The sequence below is a fragment of the Oenanthe melanoleuca genome, chromosome 21 (assembly GCF_029582105.1).
Source record: "Oenanthe melanoleuca isolate GR-GAL-2019-014 chromosome 21, OMel1.0, whole genome shotgun sequence".
Lineage (NCBI taxonomy): Eukaryota > Metazoa > Chordata > Aves > Passeriformes > Muscicapidae > Oenanthe > Oenanthe melanoleuca.
In genome coordinates, this window is record NC_079354.1 from 343,897 (window position 1) to 356,728 (window position 12,832).

The window sequence follows — 12,832 nt, forward strand, 5'->3', positions numbered from 1 at the left end:
GGTTTTAACATAAATACCAGTTAAGGCAACATCCCATTGGTTGGAAACTTGTGGAGCACAAGCATTTGTTGTTGTGCAATAGTTGTAAAACATGTTTATTTAGCTGATGTTTGTGGTCTTCAGTAGGATTTGTATTGCACTTGTTCCTTACTTGTGACCTCACACCCACCAGGGTCATCTGTCCAAAACTGCCTTGGTTGATGACACCTTAATAGCACAGTTAATGGCCTCTAGTTAAGCCTTTATATGCTTTTTTCTTTATAACTTAATGCTGTGCTCATTCTGGTAGGGCTTAAATACTAAAGCAAGTTTAACCCTGGGTTGTGTCAGTGTCACAAGCTGTGTCACCAGTGAAGTGCCTTTGGCACTGTGTTTCCAAGTACCTGTTTTATAGTTTTGCTGCTAAAACTCAGAGGACTTTTAGACTTAGTGATAGCTGTGCTCCCTTTCTCTCACATTTCCTTTGGCTTGGGTGATTAAAAGAGAATGGGGGCTCTTTGGAGGTGGGTACAGACTTTGGGGCAGCATCAGATATCTGACTTGCCCTTTGGGAGTCATTGCAGAGCTCTGCTCTGTCACATGCAATTTAAGCCTGAAGAAAATGTTTTCATGAGCCTGAAGATGGGGAGGAATAGTAGATATTTTCCTCTCTTGTTACTGAGGTGCTGTGGGAGCAGCAGTTTGGGATGAGGTCTCATCTCCTGAGATGTGGAGCTGGAGGCACAAGGAGCCAGTGATCATCTGGTGCATTTATTAGTATTATTTGGTGTTATTATTTATAAGTCACCTACCCTGTATGCTCACTGCTGGCTGGTGGGAGAGATACAAGGGAGAATGGCTTTAAACCAAAAGAGAGTAGGTCTAGGTTGGATATTAGGAGGAAATCCTTCCCTGTGAGGGTGGGCAGGCCCTGGCACAGGGTGCCCAGAGCAGCTGTGGCTGCCCCTGGATCCCTGGCAGTGCCCAAGGCCAGGCTGGGCAGGGCTGGGAGCAGCTGGGACAGTGGAAGGTGTCCCTGTCCATGGCAGGCATGGGACTGGATGAGGGTGATTGAAGTCCCTTACAACCCAAACCCTTCCATGATTCCATGATATGAACAGCAGCATCTGGACCTTTGGAAGAAGTCCTAATCTCACATTGGGTGGAGATCCCAGATGCAGAAAGTCAGCAGCAGGATACTACAAAGGCAGGACAACTTCTCCAGGTTGTGGATGAAAAGAGTTTCCCACATTTCCTTAGCTTTGGGTTATTCACTCTGGAATGACACTGACAGCACCAGCTCCAGCAGAATTGTATGTTTCCTTTTTTTTTCTCTTTCTTTTTATTTTTTTTCCCCCAAGACCAGGGAATACCAGGTTGAATTGTTTCCAAACTATATTTCTATATTTTCGTTTCCCTTGTGCTGCACTTTTGTCAGCAGATGATTAGTCCAGGGATGGAAGAACAGAAAAAAAAAAAGACAATGCAGACTGTACCCTTGTGCTGGCACTTCTGGGGCATCTCCAGTTCTGGGGCAGTTCTGGGACCCTCATTGCAAGAAGGACACTGAGGGGCTGGAGCGTGTCCAGAGATGGGAGCAGAGCACCAGGAGAGGCTGAGGGAGCTGGAAGGGGGCTCAGCCTGGGGAAAAGGAGGCTCAGGGGGAACCTTGTAGCTCTGAACAACTCCCTGGCAGGAGGGGACAGCAGGGGGTCAGGCTGTGCTCCCAGGGAACAGGGACAGGAGGAGAGAGAACAGCCTCAAAGTTAGGTTGAAAAATTCCTTCGTAGAAAGGGTTGTCCATCCCTGCATAGACTGCCCAGGGCAGTGGCAAGGTCCCCATCCCTGGGGGTTAACAGATGTGCAGCTGTGGCACTTGGGGATGTGGTTTAGGGGTGGCCTTGCCAGTGCTGGGGAGCAGTTAGGCTTGAAGATAGAGAGCTTTTCCAGCATTACCAGTTCCATGATTCTGGGGTTCATGAGAGCAAAGGCTGTTGCAGGCTGGAGGCTGGTTTTTGTGCCATTACAATAATAAACTATTTCAAAAAATACTAATGTAAATGGTAATGTTTTTGTTCAAAAAGAATAAGGAAAAAGGCACTGTGAAAAGTTGTTTCTAAATGTCTCATTAAAATGCGTCACCGGCAGAGCTCCACAGCTCCAGTTTATTGTTACTTTGGGCAAGTAACACTTGGGGAGAGCATCTGGTGGGATAAATTGTTATAGCCCACAGAAATGGGTGGAAGGAGGAAAAATGTGCAGAGCCTGTAGCCATGGCCTGCCTTCCATCTGGGATGATTTGGGGCTGTTCCATTGTGTTGGAAAGACTTTAATGGAGCAGCAGCATCTGTTAAAAACACGAGGTTGTTGCTTGCTGTTGGTCTGATTTTGGAGGATTTATTGGCATCATCTACAGTTGTGGCTTTCCTTGGAAGCTGGTTCAGAGGAGGCTTTTGGAAACAGGTGGCCAGGCCTCTGGACATGCAGGGTTTTGGTGACACTCCATTGGGGCATGTGTCTTGTGGGTCGTTTCCCACTGCAGCACTTGGGGAGCTCAGGTGATCAATAGTGGCAAACTGACTTACAAAATAGTAGTAAACTCTGACTAATAAGGAGTAATGCAGCTGTTACTTACAGTGGAGGTGCTATTGGAGCTACCACGAGAGGCAGTGTTGATGAACTGGACCTTGACAGAGACAGTTTCTCCATTGCAATCTTTTCACCTTTGTCTCCATGTCAGTCACTTCAGCTGATAACGTGTTCTGCTCCTGTTTTTTGGGATGAATCACGGGATCCACTCACTTTGCTTTCCTTGTTCCCTGGCAGGCTCCTTATCCCTCAGGACAGAATGCAGCTGCAACCACGCTGGTGTACCCTCAAGCCCCCCAAGCAATGAGCACGCAGCCCCAGACCCGCTCGCCGGTAAGGAGCCCACGCTGGCCTCGTCTCTTTATTTCCTCCTCCTTCGTGTGTTCTCTGTCTGTGTGCGTCTCTGGCACATGGCTGGTCCTCTGGAAAGCCTGATTTACTGACCTGGGAGCACATCCTGAACAGCAAACCTTGATTAAGTTTTTCAAACACTATCTTGGTAGGATAATTTTCCTTCTAAAGTTCTTAAAGAAGCAGTGGAGAGATTCTCATCTACCTTCAAATAACACCGTTTATTTTTAGCCTAGTTGCTTTCAGGTTCACTTCGTTATAGAGTTCAGGTTCATTGCCAGAATCTTTCTCTTATCTTATTTTTTTTTTTTTTTCTTTTTATTTTTTCTTTAAGGATGCCTTTTATGCAGGGACAGCAGGGACAGACCAAGGATCAAACACAAGCAATTCTCTGCAGCAGCACTTGGTCTCCAGTGGCCTCTGGGCTTTGCTCCCAAATCAGTGCCACTGATCAGTTCTAACCCTGGAGGTGGTCACATGTAGCCTAGAGCTTCTGTGTACTCAGATCTTTTTGTGCTGAGCCCCTTTTTCATCCAACTTCAGGTTTGATCATCCTTCACAGTCTATTTTTGGGGGGTGGGTGTTTATTGTGATACCGCTCTGCTGTTGTAGGACTTAAGTTCCCCAAACCTGGTACTTTCTGGGGATTCTCTGCTTGTTCCACATGATGTTGGAAGACCCTTCTAGGGCATCAGAGGCTTTGCCCAGCTTCTGGAGGCGTGGTGGCTTCCCATCCCCACATCTCAAGGCTCTGTCAGCCGAGAGAGCAGCAATCCTGCACCTCCTTGTTGCTCTGTGTCAGGACACCTTCAGGCTGCCCATAAACCCCTGGTGCCTTCCCAGCACTCTTCTCTTTTTACAGTTAGGCAAATGCTCCTGAAGCTAACTGAAAGCCTCTGGGACAAAGGAGTTTGTCCACAAAACAGGTGTAAATACAGATATACCCAGGATAGAATCCCCAAACCTGCAACATCACTGGGGCACTTGCCCAGCTCTGGAGGTTCCCCCTCCAGGACATGCCAGGGTTTGTTCTGAGGCCCCTTAACCCCTGCTGATGAATGAGCCAGGCAACACTGGCTTTGAAGTTCTGTGATGTGGACAGCTAGGAATTTGTCCTTAGTGCCTCATTCTAGTCAGTAATGCAGGACACTGCTGGTAAAACTCTTTCCTCAGTAAGTATAATCATCTTTCTCTTTAATTGTTGCAAAGCACAGCTAAGCTGGAGCAAAAACTTGACTGAAGAGCTGCATCTCTAAACCAGTTTTTTTGACAGCCCAGCAGAACAGTGCCAATACATTGCACAGAAAACTGGAAGAGGAGGAAGGTTTTGGAACAGAGTCCGGTTTACAGGTCCCTGGCTGGAAGAGGCTGGATAAAATACTGCATTGTAAGCAATATAACAAACTGTACTCCTTCTTGCAGGCAATTGTGCCCATGGCACTGTTTTTATTTCTTCTTTCTTTCTTTATTATATATTTTTTTACCACATCCTTTTTTGTTGGCTACAGAAATGCACTGATTTTGCTTCTTTGCTGAAAGCACGAGCTGCCGTGGCAGCCTCTGCCAGGTGAGGTGGTGCCACAAGGGCCCAAAGCTGAATTACAGCTGGGAGGTCTGCCCTGGAGTAGGACAGAGAGCAGGGCCCCTTGGGCTTTGTCACTCAGCAGAGAGAGAATCTGTAGGAAATTTGGCCAGTAAATGTCAAATTTTGTAGGGTTTTGGCCCTGTAACTGAGGAGATCCTGAGGAAGAATTTATCTGCACCTGTCAACCTTGTTTGTATTGTTTTGAGCTCTCCTGTGTGCAGATTTTGCCATGTGTTCTGCTAGTGCCCATCTCACCCCATGACTAAAAGCTGTTCCCACTCATCACATTTCATTCCACCTCCCACCCCAAAGCAAATGCAAGACTAGCCCAGGCCTGAGCTACTCCTGCATTTGGTTCTTTGCTTGATTTATTTTTAATGATTCTTTTTTTCTAGTTTATTTTTTAACAGTCCCATTTGGTGGTGAGGGGAGGGTGAGCAGGGGATGAGGAGGGTGGCAGGGTGGCTTTGCCATCCCTGATTTCTGTTTGGGTAGGCAGGACTGATCCAACCCCTGTCTCGAGCCAGAACTTCCTCCATCCTGTTCTGCATCCAAGGACCATTGGAAGTGCAGAGCTCAGGCTTTCTGTTCCTCCCAGGACAGCTGATTTTGCAGTCCAGACAGCCTCGTGTTTGCTCCCTGTTAGCATCACTCCCGGAGCGGGAATTGCAGAGCTCCAGCTGAGGAAGGAAAACAAATCCAGGTCCTTCAGCACTGCTGGACATTCCCCATGAGCTCTTGGCCATGCCAGCCCCGAGCACCAGGTGATCCCATCGCAAACAGTCCCATTTTAGGACTTGTACCAAAAGAAGATATGCTGGAGAGGGTGCTGGAGCAATCCAGGATGGGTGAGGTGTGCCAGCCCAACATCCACAGGGGAGAGTCCATGGAGCAGTGGGCAGGACTGTAGGGAGTGGGGGGCATGGGGCAGGAATGTTGGACCCAGGATTTATCAACTGTCTTCATCAAACAGGGAAAAAACAACACAAAGTGTGTATTTTAAGCCAGCAGTGACTACAGTTTGTTCTGTTGCTTACAGTTATTAACAGGAATAATTCCTATCAAACAGAATTTAAAAAAAAAAAATTTAAATCAAGAGCCAGTGGTGACCAGTGCAAAATAGATGAGGGCAATTTTCATGAACTTGGAGCTTTTATTTTATTTCTTATAACACACATTACTTTCCACCATGGAATAAACTTTGGCTTCTCCCAATATAAACTTCCAGCTCTTGTTTTAGGCACAGTGAGAACAGATCTTTTCTGTGCATCAGGGATGAGAGAGGTACCTTGGCCCTGAAGTGAAGTAGTACAAGGTTTCTGCATCCCAACTTTCTCTTTTTGGCTGTTTTCTTTCATTGCTATCTAACACAGAACATGCAGTCCCACAGAAAGGCTCAGCCCTTCCAGGGTCCCTTTAGTCCCTTTTCCCAAACACAAGATATTTGAGCTGCTTTAGGGGAAATTCTTGGGAAAATAAGGACTTGAAGTGTTTTTATCTCTGGAGACTCATCCAGGTTCCTGTTTCTCCTCCTCCACAGAGCCACTGCCCTCCTCTCCCCCGGGCCTCAGGAGGATGCTGAGAGGCTGAATCCTTCTGTTTTATTAGAATAGAAATTATAGCTTTTTAGTTTGACAAGGTGACCATGCTTTGCTTTTTATCCTTTAATATAAGGCTTAGGGAAAATTTTCCCGGATGAGAAAACTCTTTGGTGAACCAGTGCAGATCATTCTCTATAAACTCTTGTCCCAGGAACAGTCTGTGGTGTCTGTATTTACTCACTTTTGAAGATTTTTATGACTTTCATCCAAATGTCACCAAGTGCCACCATGAGGTGAAGGTAGAAGGAATATATAATCACCAGAATTAGCAGAGTAGTTCTTGAAAATCATTAAATCTAGGCAGTTTAAGTGTTTATAGGAAAAAATCAAATTGAACAGTGAATATTTATGGTTTGCTTCATGTTTGGTGGCATTAGAGGAGCTGGAAGGGTTGCAAGTGAACCCTAAGCCCATTTTTCCTTATACAAAAAAAAACTTATTAATAAAATCACTAATTAGTAGCCTAGTTTTGATCACTGGCTACTAATCTCAGGCAGAAAGTAAACCACAGTGAGCCCCTGAGAAAGCAGAGGTGGCTGTGCTGAGCCATCTCAGCAGAGGCACACAGTGGGTAAGATCCACTCTGGATGCAGTTGTGGTTACTGCAGTTAATTATTGGAGCTCTTATCAGCAGAATTCTCTGCTCTCATTGTGGAGCTCTGCTCATTACACTGAGAATTAAGGGTTTCAACACCTAACTCAGCTCTGGAAGTGGGTGCCTGGTCATCTTTATTTATATTTTCCATTTCTTGCATTCATTTTTTATTTCTATTTTAACAATCAGTTCCTTATTGGGACATGCTTTTAATGTCAACCAAGCATGTGAAATTGGGATTATTTTTCTCTGCATGTGGCCCAAGTGAGTGGGAAATGATTGAGTAGCCTGAGCTCAGGTCTGGGAACCAGGACCTCCAGTTGTCCCTGCAGGCGCCCCGGGTGATGCCTTCAGCTCCCGGGATAACCTGATCCTTCCTTTCAGAGAGGTGACCAGTCCCACTCTTCCAGAGGGTGGCTGCCATCCCAGTGGAGGAATGAGGCTGGGAGTGCAGCAGCAGGATGGCTGCTCTGTGCCTGGCAGGGAGTGCCAGGGCCCTGTGCCTCCTGGCCCTTCCCAGCCTCCATCCTCCGCTCGACCAGCTGCTGTAACCATTGACCCACCCTCAACACTTTCACAGTCTCCACTGCTGCTCCTTTTAAGTTGGTGTTTTGGTTTTGTGTTTTCTTCTGCGGCAGGGTAAGGAGTGCCTGCATCCTGAGTGCCCTTGGGTCCCGGGCAGCTTAGGCTGTTTCCCCCAGCACAGTGCCTGCAGCGATGTCCACTGTGGCACCTCAGTCCCTGTGTGTCGCTGTCCTGCAGCAAAGCTTCTGACTGTGTCCTTATTTTATTTTCTGTGGGTTTATTTTGCATAGAGTGTGACATTTTGGTTTGTTGTGGTGTTTCTGACTCTTTGTGCCTTTCCTTTTGTGTTTGTTTCTCCCGCCTTTCCTCAGTTTGCAGCGGGGCCTCGACCTGCCCATCACCAGGTACAGTACCTGCCCCTTCCTTGTCACCCTGCACTAATTGGCTGGGGGGGGGTGGAGATGACTCACCCACTAACTGAGTGGAGGAAAGCAGCTCTGTAGTAGCTACTGGCACGTGCATAACCCTGCTAACACACCACTGAGTGACACTGACTTCACCCCAGGGTCACTGCTCCCACTAACCACTCCCTGCCCCCAGGGGAGGAGAGCATCCAGGAGCTCTTGCCAGGGATTTGTGGGATTCCCTTGCCTTCTCACAGCACTAGAAACTTGGTCTGAATATTTCCCAGACGAGTCGGTGGACTCCATTTCCTGAAGATGTCACCTGAGAAAGTCCTGCTTTTCCAGCTCAGAGCAAAGCAAACTTCCCAGTTCCTGCATTTGTTGTGTGATACACCTGGTTATCTGTCACCATTGCATTGCTGAATGTCGTTTGCACTTAGCCCACAAAAGCCAGAGCTGTAGGGAACTTCTAGTGTTGCTGTTGCACGACTTGGGCTTTGTAAGGAACCACTTCATATTGACAAGGAGAACTTGGAATAGCTCTGGCTCATGGAACTCAGGGTGGCAGAATTGGGATACATGGATACATGGGCCTGTCTGTCCTAGCCAGGGTGTCTGGAATTGTCTTTTCTTCAGCTCCTACACTCCTCTTCCAAAATGCTTATCCTTGGGAACTGATTTTGATGCTTCTTGTAGGTTTTGAGGGAGCAGAGGTGGCACTGCTGGTGGTGAAGAGGAAGAGAGGCAGGGCAAGACAGGAAAGCTCTCCCAGAGCTCTCCTGGCTTGGAAGAAGCAGGTTGTTTCTACAAATTAATAGGAAAAAAAATCCCATTAATCCTGTGGTGTCAGGACAGGAGCTTGAGGCATGGAAGATTTGTTCCAGGGAAATATTTTGTTCTCACTTCACTCGTGTTACTGAGCAGTTGAACACTGGGATGAGCAGCCTGGGGAGAGTTCTGTCTAAGGACAGCAGGTAAGTTAGCTGGGCACTGACATCCCAAAATCCACATCATCCTTGTTCCTTCCAGCTCAGGGAGCAGGAGGGGAGCTGGAGCCTTCCAGAGCAGGGCAAAAGAGAGTTTAAAGAGTTGAGTGGGACATTTGCAGTTGTTTGCTCATGGGCAAAGGTGATATGGGATGGGGCAGTGGTTTCTGTGCATGGCTGGGATGGTGAGGACAGACAGTAGTAGAGGAATGTTTGCAGGATGACTGGGCAGCCTGGGCAGCAGTGGGATCAGGATCTTGGTTAGATACTTTTGTTCTTGACCTTAACTTCAGGTCAGTGTTTATACTGCACAACACAGAGAGTACATTGCTGCTCTGCAGCTCCTTAGTTCCTTCATGGGTCATTCTTAAGGGATATATTCCCTGGAAGCCATTTCCTGTTCTCCTAAACTTTACTGAGCTCTCTCTGAGCAGGTTTTGGCACACAAGTCTTGAGGCAGCACAGCCTTGGAGGAGATAATTTCCATGACTGGGGGCTTTACTGGTGGGGCTTTGCCACCAGTCTGTCAGAATGGAATCCAGAGCTTTCCTTTGGATCCAGTTATGGCCCCACTCTGACTATGCTTGTAAATCTCAATGTTTTCCCAGTTTTATCACAGTTGGATTTTTGTCTCTGTTACATTTTAATCCCCTTTGAATTATCTGTGAGAAGCTGTCACCATTAGAAAAATATTCCAGGCTTTATTTCCAGTTACATCTGTCATGTGCTGCATCAGGACAGGCACAGAGAAGCCTGGGCTGTGGATGAGCTGTTTGTTTCCTTTAATCCAAAAGTTGGGGGTGGAGAGAGAGATTTGGCCCCTGCCTCGTGCAGGAGGGTCAGGGCTGTGGGAGCAATTTCATCCTGAACCCAGCACTCCCAGGATGCTCGAGACCAACATAAATAATTATTGTCACATGAGCGTTTTTAAACTTGATTAAACTGTGTAACACAGGCTGAGAGCTTTGAGACTGAGGTTTGGAAGCTAGAAAATGCTAAATAAGTAAATTTGCCTCAGCAGGGTTAATGTTTACTGCAACAACTCCACATTCTCTTTGAAGACAGCAGCAGCACCGTGGGGTTTGCAATTCCCTGTGTCCATCCCAGCTTTTAACATGTGCCTTGTATTGATTCTGGGTCTCCTTCAGGCAAATAATGGATTGTTCTTTAATGTTACTGCCTGTAATTATTAGATCTTTAAGATACTCAAATGAGCATGGTTTAAGCACCTGAAGTTGAATGGCTTTTCCTGGATGGAGAAGCCTGCCCTGGAGTTGGACAGTTATAGTGGGAGTTGATGGAGCCAGTTAATGCTGGAGAAAGTGTGACCACACTCTGTCAGAGAAAACAGCAGAGATTTAGGGTGTTAACAATAGTGGCTGAAGGAAAATTAAATCATTGCAGCAGTTCTGACTGGAAGTTCACTGTGCATCAGTAATCCCTGATTGCACACTGAGAGTCTGCAGGAAAACCTCACTTTATAGGAGACAGAAAACAGCCCCTGCTAAGTTTTTTGGGCAATATATTTAAATAACACTGTCAGCTTATGTTTTTCCCCAAGTGCTGTAGCACACACACTGCCTGGAATTGCTGTTCCATTTCCCACTTTGTGCACTGAGTTTCTTTGTTTTTTCTTTCTGAGTGAGGCTCTGGAGTCACTTTGTTTCTTCTGATCCTCACAAAGCACAGCTGAGAACAGAAGTTTTCGTCTAACCTGAGCCTCAAAATGCAAATTTTTTTTTTTACATTTGAATCTGCCTAAAACCCTTCACTTATGAAGTGACTTGGGGAGTGTAGAGACTAGTGTAATTAAAAACAATTGGGGTCCAAGGGAGCACTCCTGGCACTGGGATCCATGGCCTGGAAAGAGCAAATAGCAAATCCATGAAGAACAGTGGTGGGTGATAGGACAAGGCTGAGGCTCTCCTTGATCTCTGCTTTTCCTAGATGGCATGTTGGTCATTGATTTTTTTTTTTTTTTTTCCTCTGGGCACAGAGTGATTGTGGAAGAAATGAAGATGATGGTAAATAAAAGGATTTGGGAGGGGGTTGGGGTATGTGAGCAGTGACTAAAGGGAAAATGGCAGGAAGTGCAGAAGGGTAGGCAGGAGGTTTGGAGTGGATTTCCATAAAATTGGTGTTAATTCCTCTGGCTCAAACAGTAGGTATGTGTCTGCAGCAAATTTAGTGAGCTGGACAACAGGATCAGCACAGAGGGCTGGCATGGCAGCAGGTGACAGCCAGCCTGGCACTTAGTGCCAAGGAGAAGGTTTAATTCATGAAGTGAGAGCTCATCAGCTGAAATCATCTCTGCAATGCAACCTTCAGCTAAAGCACTGCAGTTACTTCAGTTACAGAGTTTTGGGAAGCACTGAGGGAAACCCTGTGTGGAGTGAGCAGTTCTGCTTTTTAATTTTCCGGAAGAACTTCCTTGAGCAGGGAGGGAAGGGCTGCTGGGACAAGGAGGGCTCAGGGGATGCACAGGCCAAGGGGCTGAGCTTCAGGCAGCTGATGAAAGCAGGATCAGGGGCTTTGCTTGTGCTGCTCGGGCACTGAGAGGGAGCAGCCCTGGCTGGAGTCAGTATTGCCCAGGTGATTGACCCCAAGGTGATCCAAGAAATCCCTCCCTGACAGACTTGGGCAGATAAGGGATGAGATACAACTCAAAGACCATGGCCCAGGTCCTCACTGGTTGCTGAACAACCAAAATTTGACCATCATTAGACACAGCAGGGCTTAATTTTTGAAGGAAGGAGTCGAGGAAGGGCTCGTGCAATGCAGAGTTCCTCTCAGAAGCTTTTCTGTGGCCCAGGGTACCTTTGCTCTGGTCCTGGGTGTTCTCCACTCCAAATCTTGCACTTTCTAGAAGAAATAGAGACCAAATCTGTCAGATTTTCACTTCCTGCTGTTCTTTCAAAGGACATGGTTACTGTTACTTGAAGGTGTTGCCTGTGTAGACATCTCTTTGACCTTGCAAGGCTGATTTTTTAGCAAACTGAATAGCAAATAAAGTAGCAAGAAGCAGAAAAAAAACCCTAGATGAGTGCCCATCTATTTTAGCAAATCAAATAGTTAAACATTCCTGTGAACTCTGCTGGCTGAGCTCCTGAGGGCCAGGGGTGAGGATGGAGCATAAAGCAGTTTGTCAGCCAGGTGCTGCAGGTTTTCCCAGGTCAGGTGCATAGTGCTCCCATACCAGATTTCCTCCAGAATCCTGGCTTTACTTACAGGAGCTGGAGCAGCTATAAGTCATTCAGACTTTGTCAGAGAGATCTTAGGTTGCCACTTCAAAAGCTTTGATAGTCCTGATAGTTGTTTGGGATAATGGATCTGCTGTTCTTGCTGCTAGGGGTGGAATTCTCCTCCTTTCCTCCCCACCCCTGAAGCTGAGCCAGCTCTGGGGTGGTATGGACACAGGGGGTCTCAGAGACCCCCCTGCTGTGTGGAGCAGCTGTGTGGGGTGTTCAGTGCTGGTGGGAGAGCAGGGGCTGTGCTTCCTTCTGCTCAGCTGGGGACAGCCTGGGCTGTGTCCCAGAGCCTCTGGGGACGGGCTGGGGGTGCTGGGGGCCAGCAGCTGCCCATGGGCAAGGAGTTCCCAGTGCTGGCAGTGCTCCCTGCATGGCTCCCTTGATGTGAGCAGCTTCTGTAGCTGCAGCAGGAGCCTGAGGAGCAGGTTCCACAGGTGGAGCCTCCCCAGCTCTGGCACTCAGGCTTTGCCTGCACTGCCTTGTCTGTGATGTGCTCTTGATAGAGAGAGGTCTCACTTCTGCCTCCAGCCCTTTTCACTCTGCATTAACACACCCCTCTGGAGGTTATTAAATTTTTCCAGCTCTCTCTCAGTGAGACACGTGCTGCAACATGCTTACAGCTTTAAAATGATCATTACTTAGTGAATGGCAGTGAAAAAGGAAAGACTTTTACACTTTTTGGTGTGTTTGGATATCAAAAAATTACTAACTAGTGATTCTCACCATAAATTCAGCACCTGTGTTTGGTTCATGCCACACTCCTGCATCTCCCCACATCTCACAGCCACGTGGTTTTATCACAGCAGGACTGTGGCAGGCTGTTGTTCTTCACATTTGCTTTCTCCACCCTCACTTGCAAACTTTTCTCCACAAACTGTTCCCTCCCCCTTGTTCAGGTCACATTTCCAGTGTGCTGAGGGCAGCTCTTCATCCAGGTTGAGAGGGCTGGACATAAAATCCTTGTGCTCC

General features: G+C 47.2%; 1 protein-coding gene across 9 annotated transcripts in view; it reads left to right on the forward strand.

Annotated features, from left to right (window-relative positions):
* The window catches only part of EIF4G3 (eukaryotic translation initiation factor 4 gamma 3), a 131,053-nt gene that overhangs the window by 56,047 nt on the left and 62,174 nt on the right, over positions 1 to 12,832 (forward strand). For 7 of the 9 annotated variants that reach the window (XR_008842009.1, XM_056507995.1, XM_056508000.1 and 4 more), the window contains 2 exons: positions 2,806 to 2,901; positions 7,597 to 7,629. Coding sequence is in view for 8 of the 9 variants with exons in the window: in XM_056507995.1 (XP_056363970.1) it covers positions 2,806 to 2,901; positions 7,597 to 7,629 (129 nt within the window). In the remaining variant the exon portion in view is untranslated. The remainder of the gene's footprint in view (positions 1 to 2,805; positions 2,902 to 7,596; positions 7,630 to 12,832) is intronic. The other 2 variants (XM_056507999.1, XM_056508001.1) reach the window with 1 other exon arrangement.